The sequence below is a fragment of the Musa acuminata genome, chromosome BXJ1-2 (assembly GCF_036884655.1).
Source record: "Musa acuminata AAA Group cultivar baxijiao chromosome BXJ1-2, Cavendish_Baxijiao_AAA, whole genome shotgun sequence".
Taxonomy (NCBI): Eukaryota; Viridiplantae; Streptophyta; class Magnoliopsida; order Zingiberales; family Musaceae; genus Musa; species Musa acuminata.
The window spans coordinates 18,545,677-18,562,257 of record NC_088328.1 but is presented as its reverse complement, the minus strand read 5'-3'; the positions used below and the strand labels follow the sequence as shown (position 1 = coordinate 18,562,257).

At 36.4% G+C, this 16,581-nt stretch overlaps 1 protein-coding gene across 1 annotated transcript; it reads right to left on the bottom strand.

The window, feature by feature from the left end:
- Positions 1–795: 795 nt before the first annotated feature.
- LOC103969208 (putative E3 ubiquitin-protein ligase RF298) lies at positions 796–5,613 on the bottom strand. The gene is made up of 4 exons (XM_009382684.3): positions 5,474–5,613; positions 5,121–5,160; positions 2,937–5,019; positions 796–1,448 (listed from the first exon to the last, which is right to left on the bottom strand). Exons 3-4 carry the CDS (start codon positions 4,977–4,979, stop codon positions 909–911), a joined length of 2,583 nt encoding a protein of 860 aa, XP_009380959.2. The 5' UTR covers positions 4,980–5,019; positions 5,121–5,160; positions 5,474–5,613; the 3' UTR covers positions 796–908.
- Positions 5,614–16,581: the final 10,968 nt, after the last annotated feature.

Genomic DNA, 16,581 nt, shown 5'->3' with positions numbered 1-16,581 from the left:
TTCCCTTTGACAACGTCCGCATCCCGACTCGCGAGCGTGATCAACCTTGGCACCTCCCCCAACCGATCGTAAACTTCCGACATCGACCCATGAACCAAGCCGTGCTACACTGGTCACGGTACACTCGTTCATCAATGATGAACAGTATGCAAACATTTGTTAATCTCAGACAGAAGTATCATGCTTTTTTAGGTTAGTTGAAGTATGCAAAATCTTGCAATTACTTGCATGCCAAAGGAAACAAAGTGATTTCAACTTTAGAAATAACAAAAGAAATGTCGATGTGCAGAAAACAAAATTTACTATCAGCATAAAAATAACATTGGTTACCAAAGAAAAAAACAGCTGCATATTTTATTTGCATGCTAAGAGAATTAAAAAAAAAGAGAGAAGGTAATCAATAATTAGAAAGCTGTAAGAAAATTGTATGCAAACTAGCCACTCATTCTTATGGCTGAAGGTCAGTATAGAAAAAAAAATTACAAATTCAAGAAAAGAAGTAGGTCAGTATGAAAAATCTTCACTCAATCTCTTTTCCTTTTCTTGCATCAAATTTCTGCCCAATTACGAAAAAATTTCGATATCAGACTCTATTTGCACCAGATAAATCATCAGAACCATAACATGCTTCACCGTAAAACCTTTCAATACATACCCACCCACCTCAAGAAATAAACTTCTGATGACTAAAAACCAACGCAGATGTTCCATGTAGATTGACCAAAACCCACAATCTTCCTGATTCATGTATGAAAAATAAGAAAAGAAACACTATCGTAAGCTACATGTTTAATATAGGACTGTATAAAGCTGATAATTCATTGCAAATGATTTTTCATAGCCAATGTCCTTTGTTTATCATGCCTTATTCATTTCCAAGCCACAAATTATTATTCCGAAACTTTAGCTCAGAAGACATGTTCGAGCTGATAGTCAGTCGAGCAAACAGAGACCCGCCGCTGAATAGGGGTCCTACAAGAAGGACAATCTTTCATACCCTTCTTCTCATGAAGCTCATTGCATTTTGTGCAAACAACTTGGTGAGCACAGGGAAGGAAGACAACCGACATCTCCTCTGATAGGCACATAACACATTCGCGTTCACGCTGTAGGTCTTCAGATGCCAAGTCCTGAGTATCCATGATCTTGGCCAATACATACGAGTCGTTACTTCTCTTTCCATCTGAAAGGCGGGATGCATAACTTTTATCTGTTCCCCACCTCAGTGTAGCAATATTTGACGAGTGTGTGACTAGCCGTAACTGTGCAATCTGCTGTTCAAGTCTACGGATATCATTTTTACATCTTTGCAAAACATTTTCTGCTTCCAATTTTAATGCATTTTCCTGTGATTTTGCAGAAGTCTCAAGCTGTTCCCGTTCTTTTCTTTCAGCATTGGCTTCTGTGAGTGTATCATCCTTCAGCTTCTCTTCTTGTCTCCACCTAGCCTGCAGGTTTTTCACGAGGCAGAACTAAGGAGAAAAATACTGAATTTTCAAAAAAAATCCAGTGAATTATATACAAACCCCATGAAGAATGAAAAAAATGAAGGTTATTAGATTCCTTTTCAAAATCTATAAGTTTATTCTCAATATCTATAAACGTTTTAATAGCCTGTTCATGAAGCTGCAAATTACTTACTTTTCAGCGGAACTTTCCAAGAAAATTGACAAATTAATGTAGGTTAAGATCAAATCCAAACTGGAAAACAAAAAGATTATTCACCATATATAAGGCCCAAAAGCTAGAGAACAAGATTTAAAAAGCTTTTTAGGGCAAATTGGATGCTAAAGTGAACAGATTGAGAAGGATGATGTCAACTTTCAAACATATGGGGCATTTACATAAATTATCCAAATGATATTTGTATAATGTGGGCCTAGCCACAGTGACTTTAGCTTCCAACCATCTGCGTTTAGTTGCATAGATCTTTTCCCACCATTGAATTCTATTGAGAATGATGCACTATCCAAATTGAGATCCGTCAAATCTCTTTTCAATCTTTTTCTTAAGTTTTCATTTCTTTTTTTCTTCTCCCTCTCTTCACACATTTAATCCTGATTGTAATAATCTGCAATTCCTGTCAAGATGTAAACCTCTGTGCTTGTATTTCAGCATGCAACTCAATGACGAAATGTAGCTTAAGTGACACCAATTACAAGTCCTAATATTCTCTTAGTTATCACACCTTTCTCACTGCTCATTCCGACCATTGCCATTCCTCTAATTATCCACCCAACTACAGCTACCTGACTTCATGGTTTGGCATTCTTGCCAACCACCAAATACCTGCACCTCTTTCAACCATGATCCCTCCTGCCATCCATCCCCAACAAAATCATTTGTAAGCTCTAATTGCAAGCAAACATATTAAATAGTTGCACTTTACAATTGCAAATGCAAGAAAACCAGATGTTTCTGTAGCATATCCAAATACACGTTTCTAATTATAATGCACTTGTGATTGCCACTCAAATTCTGGGAAATCAGACAGCCCTTTGGACAATAGCTAATTGTGGAAGTCGTATGACCAATTTGTACGGCAAGAGAACAGCTTAAACCATCATCAATAAGATGAATAAAGATAATTCATAGCCTCACTGTGATCAACAACACTTTATTTGCAAGTTATTAATCTCATACCATGTGGTTGTTGACATCTTAATTTGATAACTTCTATTTATGTTGCTTGGCCTGGATATCAGTTCATATTTTATCTTATCCTTTGCAGGTGACAGCCTCTTTTGCAAAAAGAGAAACACTTACAAAATCTTTTACATTTGATGATATGGACTAAAACCTTAAACTACGTGTCTTAAGGGAACTGATTATACAGTACAATTATGTACTTTTACTGTTCAGGCAACTTTCTCTAATGCATTGCATGCACTTCCCCACTTGAAAATTTGAATGATACACTATTGAAAGAGATTTACCTCTGATTGATCTCTAAGCTTCTTGACTTGTTCAAGTTGCTGCTGCAGCTGAGACAGTTGATGCTTTTCAGTTGCAAGCTCCTCCTGAAACAGGACTTGCTGTTTTTCCCATGACTGGAACATTTTAACAGTCTTCATCTCTCTTCTTGAAACTTCTTGACAATTGGCTGCTGATTCTGCAGCACGTAATTTTGCAGCTTCCATTCCCAACCTTAGCTGAGTGTTCTCAAATTCAAGCCTGTGGGCAGCAGCGTTAGCCCTTTCAACCTGGGCACTTGCCTTTGATATTGCAAGTTCCATCTCAGCAAGCTTTTTCCTGGTATTTTCTTCCAAAGTTTGCCTCTCCTTTTCGAGACGAGCCACTTCTTCTTTTTCCTGTCTCAACGTTTGCAGCTCAGCCTTCTCCTTGCTCAGCCTTCGGGCAGCCTGCATCACTTTTTGCTGAGCCCAGTCAGTCCAGTCTTGCAACTGCGCCTGGAGTTCATGCATTAGGGGAACTAATACAAGCAACTTCTCATCCTTCTTGTCCTCTGGGACCCAATCTCTGCACATAATATCAGAATGGATTGGGCTATTATTGCTATAATTTGCAGCATTAACGTTAGGTTCCTGCTTAAGACTAACACCAGCATTGCTCTCAGAAGGTAGTGACAAAGAAAGTTCAGTATTTGTACTAGATGCTGGTAACTGACTGCTAATTTCTTTTGCGATGCATGATGGACTAGATGAGTGTCCATCACTAAAAGAAAGGTTAAGGTTAGCATCTGCTGTTGATTTGTTGATTCCTGCAGCTTTCCCAATCTTTAATGAGGAGCTCTTCAAACTTATGCTCGCGGAATCCGATACTGGATTGCATTTCCTATTTAAAATTAGGCTACTAAGCCCACTCTGTTTACATGCTCTTGAAGCTGCTTTAGAACCCAAGGACCGATAGCTCTTCTCAAAGTGAACTGACTTTTGTCGGAGGACAAATTCTCTTTTAGAACTACCTACATGGACCTTTCTACTGCCAACAGGCTTCTCTTCCTGTGAAGATCGAGAAACAACAATAGAAGATTCCTGAGCATGATTATATGACGAAATCAAGCTTTCCTTCACAGGTTTAGGTTTTGGGCCCATGCCATCCTCATTTGATGCAGAGAACCTTCCACAAGGTAGGCTCGGGATCCCTACCACTTTTGCAGTGTTGGATTTCTGCGTGTTCTCAGGACAAGATATGATGCGATTCAACTTCTCAGGCCCTTGAACATTTGTTTCGGTGTTTATTGAAGGGGGGGTGTTATTAGAGACTGACCCTGATTCCAACTGGGAACCAGTAGAAGTGCCCAAGTATTCATCATATATGACTGTGCTCGACAAATTGCTATCCATCGCACAAGCATGGGAGACATTTGCATCGAACATCAGCAAGTGCCACATTGCATCACCTGTACTAAAGAAAGGACTGACATCCCTAAGCACACTTATCATATCGGCCAACACACTTTTCTCCAACTTCTTCAGATCCTCAGCAACATTCTCCCTACGAGAAGAATCCACCTCTTGCCCACTCCTCAGGAAAACCAATGCATTGTCCACAACATTAGAAACTGTATCCTTATAACCATAACAGAGCCCTGAGCTCAACACAGCATTTGTGGCAATTTCCTCGGTGTACCCATGCGAAGTGATCATCTTAATCGCGGTCCTAAAGACCATATCCAAATTACTCAACAAGATGTCCTCGAGCTGGGACTCGGTGAGGCAACTCCAATCGACATCCTGGAATTCATCCAACTCCAGCCCCTCTTTGTGCCCAAACATATGAGTCCTACACACATCACAGATGCCTGCATGGTTGTGTTCGGGGATGGGAATCTCAGTACTTTTCTCCGTTGGGAACAACTCGTAGTCCGGCAACTCCATATGCAATGCATCAGCGACCGTATTCGGGTCTGCCAGAGGCGGATCAGCTCGGAACTTCCTCTTGTTCCTGCTACTTGCTTCCTGGATCGGAATAGATGAGTTCAGAGGGCTACTGGCACTAGTAAGTACTGTGGCCATCTCGACTATGAATTCCTCCTCGATGAATCCTTGCTTATCACTAATGAATGCAGAGACAAATTACGGAATGAGAAGAGGGGAATCATGTAATTAAAATTATAAGTGGAATAAATGGAGAAATATGGTTCGTGGGGATCAAACCTTATCGATTTGGGGGAAAATGAATACAATCTTATTTTTCCTGCATCAAAGAGATTCAATTTAGTCATAAGGTAAAGAAGGAAAACCTAAAAAAGATAAAACTCTCATCAATTGAACAAAACGGTACCAGACAAAGAAGAAACGAATTAAAGACACCAAATTCCCTAAAAGAGAGCAAACGAAGATGAGATCCATAGCATGCATGCAAGAAATTGAAGAGCACTGCAATGGATCAAAGGGTTGCCGTGATTGATCATAGAGGGTAGATCGAAAGGGGTGAAAGTAACTAGGGAGGAGAGCTAATGGGGATCCTGGCTAGAGAATGGGGTTCAGAGAGATCGATCGGCACCCACCCGATTGGAGCTGACGGCGAGTGGATCAATCGCAGGGTTGATCAGAGATCACGCGATGGATTTGGCGGCGGGGAAGGGCGAGTAGGAGCTCTCTCTTTCTGCTGCCGCTGCTGCTTCTTCTGCTTTGTGGTAGAAAGGAGTAACACCTTCCTTTTTTTTATTAATCTTTTTATTATATTATACGCATACATCACGACGAATTTTCCTCTAAATATTAAAATTCTCCACACATTTACTATTGTTAACCTGCATTTAAGTAAATCATATTTAATATTAATTTATTTTATCAAATAATTTTTAAAATATAAAATACTTGATTTTTCTATTTTTAATATCATAATGTTTTTTAAGAGATATTGACAAAAAAAAGTTAACTTTCTTTTCTCAAGGGTAAGCGATGAAAGTTTTAAAAATTATTAGACAGAATTTTAAGACCTATCTTTGGTTTATGGGTTTGGTAAATCCAAGCAGACTGTAAATTTCAAAACCATAATCTGATTTTGTAGCATTACTATACCAAAGTTTTAGTAAATTCATCGGAGTACATGTCAAATCCCAGTTGTAAGTGGCATAAAATATGTAATATGTTATATTAAATATAAAAATAATCTTTTATTTCATGATGAAAATAAAATAAAATTAGATTTAATTTTACGATGCGTACCTTCTGATACCATCTAAAAAAGAGATGGTATCTGGGGCCGATATCACATGTGCAGCGGAAAAACATAAAAACAAAATCCTCAAATTTCTCATCGATACGTTCATCGTCATGCAAAGATTGGTGCGCAAAATCCACGAAACTTAAAACTGCATATATTAAAGATTGTGTTATCTAGGGAGATCGTATATCCCTGAATCTTTACAAATATCTTAAGAGAGGGTGAAGGAGATCAAACGTCCTCTTCTTTAGCGGTGATCCACATAGTAGGGCTACGACGATACTCCTCAAGTCTCTTGGCCTGCTATCTGAAGAGAAGAAGGATAGAAGAATAGGGGAAGGTAACCCAAAGAAGCTCTAGCCTATGAACCATTTGTTCTCTCCTATTTATAGAAGTCCCTTGTCAACTTAACCCTAATGGACCAGCCCTATTGGGTATTGGATCTCCATCCAACTACCCAAGCCTCTTATATTAGTGGATCTCTATTCAATAATCTCTCATTGGCTTTTATTGGATTTCATCAATAAGATCTAATAATTTAAGGGCGTATTGGATATCCAATAAGATAGGGGCTTCGACGGATATCTCATATCTGAATGTCTACTCATCGCAATGCTTACTATATGTGTGTGACCCTCTAGGCCCAATATCGAGTTGGCCATGAGTAATACCTACTAAAACTCCTTCTGGCTTAGTGAATTATTATCTCCATAATAATTCACTCGACTTATCGACTACAGATATACTAGGTCATTACGCCGCAGTCCCTAGAAGATACAAGGAAATCCAATCCATTGGATTTGTCTATCCTTAGTTACTATATACATATAATCCTTAATCCATCTAATATCCCAGAGACTGTATATCGGATATGGTACTGTTAGACCCATACGATTTATGCTCGAGTCTTGCTCTAATCGGATTCTCCCAGAGAACTCTTTCTCTCTCAATCCGAATGAACCTGGCTAGGGATTTGTTTGAGCGAGAACACATGTGCTATTCCTCTCATGACACCGAGAGTGAATGATGTTGAATTTTGAATTTTGATGATGAAATTAATTGGTGTGTTTGTCATCTAATGTGCGTTTAAGTGATGCAGGACTAGTTTTGATCAAAAAAGGTAAATTGATTAAAGCAGGAGGAATCAGACATTGGGCCAGAGCAAACATGTCAGAAGATTGGACATCAGGCCAAAGGATCGGTTAATGTGTCGGTAGAAGGCTTCGTGCCATGAATTCGGGCATCGAGTCGAAGGATCAGACATTGTGCCAAGGAGATCGAAAGTTACAGAAGTCAACATGCCGATTAGGCAATACGCCAAAGGATCGGATGAAGTGCCGAATGAACTAATGATATGTCGGACAACATAGGATTCGCTTATAATTGATTATGTCTAGATCGAGTTAGTTTAGAATCTAATTGAGTCGGTTTAGAATATAATTAGGCTAACTCAATTAGGGGTCAACTGGGCCCAAAGTGAGGCTATTTTGGGCCAAGAAAAAGGCCTATTCAATGACCCAAAAGTTAGGTCAGGCGATGGCACTACCGATCCAGGTGGTGGCACTGCTAGTGGCTTAGTCTATGAGACATAGTCTCCGAGACTATGTCAGATAGTAGTATTGCTATATTGGGCAGTGGTACCGTCCAATGTCAAGCAGTGCTACCATTAGTTTAGGCGGTACTACCACCCAGACATAGTCTCTCAAATTGTGTCACGTAGTGGTACTGCTAGACTTGGTGGTGGTACCACCCAGTGTTAGTGCTGCAAGTAGTGGTACCGCCTAACACCCTAAAAATCAGGGATGAGACACTTTTTGACTCCAAGTTTGAATCCACTTAGGGCCTATAAATATCTCTCTCATCCCTACTTAGAAGACACAAGAATTGAGAGTAAAAAAAAAAAAATGCTATTGTAATCTTGTGAGAACTCCTCTCAAGCTCTAACTATTGGTGAAGTTTAAGAGAGGAGGTAGTGGGGGTGTAAAGGTTCTCTCCTAAACCTGTCAAAAGGAGAATTGAGTTGTAAGGGTAGTTGGTCTTCGTCCATTGAAGGAAGATCGTTAGTAGATGCCGGTGACCACGACAGAAGGGGAATCGAGAGTGGATGTAGGTCACGATGATCGAACCACTATAAAACTCGGTTTGCAATTTTGTTTTAATTTTCATTCCTTGCAAATTACTTTACTTCCTTGTTACTTTAGCTGCACACTCTTATAAACATTTTCAAAGCTAAGCATTTCCGATATCGATTTGTATCAAAACGAAGATTTTTCGAACCGATGTCATTTTTATCGTAAGCACTAATTCACCCCCTAGTGCCGACTCGATCCTAACATATGATCCTTTATCAATACTCAATAGTTCTCATAAGGTTGGCTACTACTCCCGATGACAAACTATGCTAGATCTAGAACCTCCAGACCTATAAGTCCGGTATCAAAAAATGAAGTACTCATACAGGACATCCTTAGTGTCTCAAGTATAAGGACTAGATATATCACTAGGACTACGGAATTGCTATCTGATAATAAGGCATCATTAACCATCCAACATTTCGTAAGCAGCTTAATTAGGGAACTCATTCTCAAATGAGCACCTTGTTGAATCTCGAATTTTGATGATGAAGTCAATTGATGGATTAATTGATCTAATCTATATTATTGAGTTAAGTGTGTAGGATTAACTATGATAGCTTGAAGACATAAAGCAAGTTTACCGGAGTCAAGTTCGATGGGTGTTCGAGAGTCCGTCGAAAGTCCGAAGAATCGTCGGAAGTCCGCCGGAAAGATCGTCGGAGGTTCGCGGAGATCATTGAGAAGGTTCAGATACTTGCTAAAGACTCGTTGAACCCACCACAAGACCGGAAGCCTACTGGGAGTCCACCGGAAGAAATTCGAGGGTGTATCGGAAGTCTACTGGAAGTTCGTCGAAAAGCTCGCTGGAAGGAAACTCAATGTTGCCGGTTAAAATTTGCTTAGGGCTATGTCTTAATTTCATAGTTTGCATATAATTTGGATTAGGATTAAGGGTTAATCCTATAACCCGGTTATGGGCCAATTGGGCCCTAGTTTGGACTGGTTTGGGCTAAGTTTGGAGCCCAACCAATGAGCTGGAATAGTCTAGGCGGTGACATCGCTGGACTGGGCGGTGGCACCGCCAGTACACTACCATACTGGGTAGTGGCACCACCAGTACACTGCTAGACTGGGCAGTGGCACCGCCCAGAACCCGAGACGTCTAGCGGTGGCACCGCCAGTACACTGTCAGTGTCAAACACTGACAGGCGATGGCACCGCCAGCACCGAAAAACCCAAAAGCAATTCAAATTTGGAGCCCAAATTTGAATCCTCTTGGGGCCTATAAATACCCCTCAATTCTCAGTAGAGAAAACACCTTTTTGATAAGTTAAAAAGTGAGAAAAAGCTCTAGCAAAGTCTTGTTTTCAATCGCTTAAGTGTTCACCTCCCTCTCTCTTTGAAAAATCTGTAAGAGTGTGAACCACTTGTAAGAAGGTTGTAAGAGGGGTATTTGGTCCTTCCCTTTCAAAGTGATTTGCTAGTAGAAGTTGAGAGCCTCATCGAAGAAGGCTTCGAATATAGATGTAGGTCATTTGACCGAACCACTGTACATCGTGGTGTTCCTTGAATGTGTAAGTGTTTAATTTTCTGAACCATTTCTTTACTTAGCTGCAAATCATTCGATTTTCATCTCCCTACTCTTGATTACCTTTACTCGAGTTATTTTAGCTAAGTCATCCTTTGTCGAATCAAAATCTCTACACATTTACGAAATCGATTTCAAACTTATGAGTTTTAATCCGCTGCACTAATTCACCCCCTCCTTTTAGTGTCACTCCGATCCTAACAATTAGTATCAAAACAAGGCTCACTCTCATATTTGGTTTAATACCCAAGAGAGATGGCTTACTCCGGCATGCAAGAGGGTCACTCTATTACACGTCCGCTTATGTTTAATGGGTCGGATTACACGTATTAGAAGACTCGTATAAGGATCTTCCTTATTTCCATGGATTTTAAGCTTTGGAATATTATCGAAAATAGATTTAAAAAATCTTTTCTTCCGATGAGCGAATGGGATGAATCGGAGAAGAAGGTTTTTGCTTTAAACGCAAAGGCTATGAATGCCTTGTTTTGTGCACTTAACATAAATGAATTTAATCGCGTTTCGATTTGCGATTCGGCTTTTGATATTTGGAGAATTCTTGAGGTCACTCAAGAAGGCACTAGCCGAGTGAAAGAGTCCAAAATCAACATTCTTATGCATTCTTACGAACTTTTCCGGATGAAACCAAGTGAGTCCATCGGAAACATGTACACCCGTTTCACGGATGTCATCAATGGACTCAAAGCTCTTGGTAAATATTTTTCTAACTTTGAACTAGTAACTAAAATTTTAAGGTCTCTTCCAAAGAGTTGGGATCCAAAAGTTACAGCCATTCAAGATGTCAAAGACCTTAAAATATTTCCTCTTGAAGAACTTATTGGGTCTCTAATGACCTACGAAATGACGTGTCATGCTAATGAAGAGCTCGAGAACCCCCTTCCAAAGAACAGGAAGGATATGACACTTAGAACACAAGAAGACCACTTGAAAGGAACATCAAGTGATAAGGACAGTGATGATGACATTACGCTTTTAACTCAAAAATTTTAAAAATTTATAAGAAAGAATAAATTTAAAAATAAGAAAAAAATAAACTTGAACATAAAAAGGACCAAGTAATATGCTACGAATGCAAGAAGTTAGGGCACTTCAAAAATGAATGCCCCCAAGCCAAGAAGAAGCAACCGAAGAAGAAGAAAGCTTTAAAAGCAACTTGGGACGACTCAAGTGATTCTGAGAATGAAGAAGCTAGCAACAAAGAGGAGGCAAACTTCGCCCTAATGGCTTTAGGAGGAGAGGTATATGATTTAATTAATGAAGATTTATCTTTCGATGAACTTTCTCTCTTTTCACGAATTATTTGATGAGTGTAGAACTATCAGTAAGGAGTTCAATCTATTAAAGAAAGAGCATGCCTTTCTACAAAATAAGCTTGATAGTCTTCAAACTCCTCCATGCTCTAAGTGTGAACACTTAGAAATAATAAAAAATAAGAATTTGCTACTTAAAGAGACCTTAAACAAGTTTAAGGTCGGTAGCAAATGCTTGGACATGATCCTTGCAAACAAGGGTCACGTCGCAAATAGAAGTGGAATTGGTTTTGTGAGAGGATCTCACCAAAATCTTATCACCTTCATTAAAGGACCCACATTACATGTTTCACCTCATTTGAAATGCAACTTTTGTTGTAAATCCGGACATGTTGTTTACAAATGTCCATTTAAGAAAATTAGTCCACATAAGTTGATATGGGTTCCTAAAGGAACTATAAATAATTCAATGATATATGACAAAATTAGTATATCAATTTTTGAGGCACCCAAAATCAAATGAGTACCTAAAAACCATCCTCTTTTGTAGACAAACTCACAAGCTAGTAGCAAGAAATGATATCTTAATAGTGGATGCTCAAGGCATATGACCGGAGATCCATCTCATTTCTCTATGCTCACTAGCAAAGAAGAAGGGTATATCACATTCGGAGACAACAACAAAGGTAAAATCATTGGCAAGGGAACCATAGGTAACAAATTAAGTTTTTCAATTGATGATGTGTTGGTAGTTGATGGATTAAAACATAATCTCTTAAGTATTAGTCAATTATGCGATAAATGTTACATTGTTAGATTTGAATCTAATGTGTGCATTATTGAAAAACCAAACAATAACATATCATTGATTGCCTTAAAATAAAATAATGTCTGCACAATCAACCTGTTGAAGTTAGTAATGAAATATGCTTTTTCGCTTTAAATGATGATGCTTGGCTTTGACATAGGAGATTAAGCCGTGCAAGTATGAAACTAATATCTAAGATTTCATCTAAAGAGTTAGTACGAGGGATTCCCAATATGAAGTTTGTTAAGGACAAAGTGTATGATGCTTGTCAACTAGGAAAACAAATAAAAACTAGTTTCAAACAAAAAAATCAAATTAGCACCACTAGACCATTGCAATTGATCCATTTGGACTTATTTGGACCAATTGACACAACGAGTCCAGGAGGAAGCAAATATGCCTTCGTAATTGTAGATGATTATAGTAGATACACTTGGTCATATTTCTTGGCTCACAAAAGTGATTGTTTCAAATGTTTTTCTAAATTTTGTAAACTTACTCAAAACGAAAAAGACTTCATGATTTCATCAATTCGAAGTGATCACGGCTGCGAATTTCAAAACCGTGACTTCCAAAGTTTTTGTGAATCCAATGGATATAATCATAACTTCTTCACTCCGAGAAATCCTCAACAAAATGGGGTAATTGAAAGAAAAAATAAAAATTTACAAGAAATGGCAAGAACCATGTTAAATGAACATAGTCTACCTAAATATTTTTGGGTCGAAACCGTTAATATGACTTGCTATGTCATGAATAGGGTTCTAATAAGACCATCTCTATTAAAAACTCCTTATGAATTATGGAATAACAAAAAACCAAATGTTTCTTATTTTAAAGTTTTCGGTTGTAAATGCTTTATTTTGAATGAAAAGAATATCTTAGGAAAGTTTGATGCTAAATCCGATGAGCATCTTTCTTGGTTACTGTTTCTAAGGCTTTTCGTGTTTGTAACAAAAGAACCTTAGTTATAGAAGAGTCTATTCATGTACATCGGCTTACGCCCGATGGTCAAAAGTTTGTAGTGACGAAAAAAAGATACACTTGTCAATGAATATGGATTTTAGTGACGATCTATTTTTACAGCTAACATATTTAAATTATATTATAAAAAATAAATTAATTAATAAAATAATATTTTTATGATAATATTTGGTGATGGATGATTCTGTTTCAAAAATCACAATTGTCAAATTATATAACGACAAGTAGCTAGGTTGACATCATTCCAAATTTAATATATATAAAAAGAACATATCCAATGCATCATGCTCTTATTAATGTAAGGGTTGGAGCGGGTTAATATACATAATCTTATTTTTAAATAATTAAAAAGACTATTTCTATGACTCAAATCTTGATCTCCTCGTAAAGGAACAACTTTATAATTATACCAACCCTCAAATTTAACATATATAAAGCAACTAATATTGAAGCATGCATGATACTTGTTCTACATATTTTAAAAATTTTGTTGTTGGATGCTTGATGAATAAGAATGTATTAATTAACAACTATTTTTATAATGTTCCATAACTTCATGATATTAACAATTTTACTAAATTTTGAGTTACTAACATATGTTTATGGTGCATTTAAATTACTAGCATCGTTTATCCCTATCAATTTAATATGTTTTCTATGGATATGTAAATCAAACTTACTAGATTAATTTGTTTGATCTACATAATACTAGAAAGTTTACAGGCCATACCTCTCTAGTTGCCTTTGATAAGAAGTGGCTTCATCTGAAAAAGGAATTTCTCCATTGATTTTGGGAGCAAACTTTCAAACCACTTGTCACAATAATCTTATAGGACCATAATAACAATAAATAAATAAATAAACTGATAAAACTGGATTTGTTCAAAAAAAGAAAAAATAAAAGGAGACTAACAAACCTCATAGTCAGCCAATTTTGGAGTGTAGAATATAATCACCAGAGTAAAATTTGTGAATCAAATCATCCAGATGGTGTATTAGAGTGGAGATCATGTTCAAGTGTTAGAGATAAAATATAAGTTAAGATAATTATTATATGCTCAAACTTTTGGTAAAAGTGGTTTACCTTATGTTTTATTACCCATATATAGATCTTCATACCAAACCCATTGTTCTAAACTTCCACCTTACACTTGCAAGTAAAAATAGTTCAACAGAATCATCTTCAGAATATCAAACAAGATCGAATCGATTAACAAAACTAAAGAAGAAGAGTACTCTCAAATCAAAATCATTTCTAGTCTTCAAAATTAAATCGATTTTGTTTCGGAAGTTAATTTAATTATGTTTTTCATACCAGCAAACTCGGTGCCTTTATAGCTGGAGATTAACTGATACGAGTGTTCGCAAACGAGTGCAACTACACCCAGAGGGTCTGCTTGCAGGATTCCAAAGCACATTTGTACCACCACTTATCGTCATCTTATGCGTCGAATGTATACGATGTGAAAACACCATAGCAGATGTGATAGATACATCCTCGAGATTAGGTTGCATTATGTAAAAAATAATAATATTCTTCTGATAAGAAATCTTAGAATAGTTTTGCTATTAGATTTTGTAGAAATTTGTTGGGAAACAAGAAGAATATACCACTAATGTTATAAATGCTCATGTGACAAATAAAATTTAATGCATGTTAAAATATTTTTTAATTAGTGACAAGTAATCGGAATATAATACTAGAATTTGAGGCAGGATTTAAACCATATGTTGCACTCTGAAATGGAAGTATTAAGTGTTGGAATCTCGGGTTTCCTTAGGTAGGTTGAGTGTAGTAAACGCTCTAAAATAGAATTGGCATACATATAATTTTGGTTGTGTGCTTTTGGACCCGTAAGGAGTAAAAACATGGTAGTATGCACCGATTAGGAGCAATAATCCTTTAAATTTGGCCATTAATCAAATTTTAAATAGTAATAGATACCCCTAGTGTTTGTTCTTCATTTGAACTTGCATCATACATTTAGGTTTATTTCATATGTCACGACTTTGTAAGAGGGAATTTTTGAATCTAATATACATTGTATCATTTTCTAACGATCTAAGGACAAATGGAAACTAAACCCAAAATCATGATCATGATCATGATAGCAGAGCAAATCATGAATCCAAATATTACGTTTATCTCTCTTTGTTTTACCTAGTATTTATATATATATATATAAGGACATTTCGTGACAACTTAAGTTTTTATGATTTGTAGTAGCAATATCAAATTATTTATAAAATGAATGAATAATTAAATATAGTATTTTTGTGATTATTTAGTTCATATTACAATCCGATCAGAGCTCTTTCTATGGTTTATATAATAGACTTGCTATAGAATTGTTACGTTATAATGTGGTGTGTGATTTCTACCCAAATCTTGTGTAGTTTGACAGATGTCTTGTTGGTTATCTTGGATTCCTAAAGGATTTTACCTAATGTTCACTATAAGTTTATTTGTACACGTTGAGAAAGCATTCTATAAAAGATAAAAAGTGTTTGGAAGTCTATTAAAGCCTAAGTTTATGCTTGTAGCAAAAGTCATCAACTAATCATGAATAGAACGTACTTGTGATTTGGATAGATAATTAAACTATAACTACATGAGAGTCCATACTTCAAATTGTGAAACGAGATTAGGTGATGCTTAGGCTACAACTACAAAGCACACCAAATCTTTAGTTCTAGTTTCTAGTTTTACTTAAGTCACTTTGGTACTTATAAATGTGTATGGATATGAAAATGATGCTCCAACTTAGGTTTGGCATGAATTGATGATTTAGGTAACCAATTGGATTTAGATTTATGATAGAATGATACTAGCAAAGAAATTTGTTATGTCAAAATCTAGTTATTCAAAATGGATGTTGACTTAAAGCCAAGTCCTCTTTTGCTTCTATCTGTAATTGATATCGAGAATACCTGAATTTAGAAGATTCTGATTTATGTAAAATTACATTGGGGTTGTGCCCGACAAAACTCCTCCAATATTTAAATTAGTTTAAGAGTTGATATATTGATGATGTGTTGAGACTAATAAAATTAAAAGTAGAATGAAAACTTTTTTACATATAAGAATGTATATAAGGGGAACTTTTATAGTATGATTTTAGAATTGTTATACTGATAGATATGCATTGATATTGATACGATTTGATATAGAATGTGTAGTCGAAAACATCCAACAAACAATGTCATTTCAACTATAGGTGGTGAAAATATCGATTACATGATATCGAAATATTGGCCACATTATAGTGTCAATCACAAGGGATCAGGTGTCAACTACATCATTAATTTTTATTAAAAAATTAATAAAAGGAAAATAATCCTTAGACTATAATTTTATAAAAGAGGTTTATCATTTAAGAAGAAAGTAGGACAGAAAAGTGATGATATTTAGGCTAAATTTATATGCATGATTGCTGGGTAAAGTACCCTCTTTTCAAAATTCTCAAACCATCATCCTTTATTTCTAATGTCTCGAAAATACCTCTTCAAAAAGCTATCTTTTTTTTTTTTTTTGCCCAATCCAAAAACCATGATGATTTTTTTTACCAACTGTTTATAGTGTTTTTTTTCCAAAAAATACTGTATAGTATTTTTGAACTAAATATTGATGTCATAGTATTTTTTTAAACAAAACTAATTTAAAAACACTATAATATTTTTTAAACAAAAACACGATGTAGTGCTTTTGTTTTCAAAAAC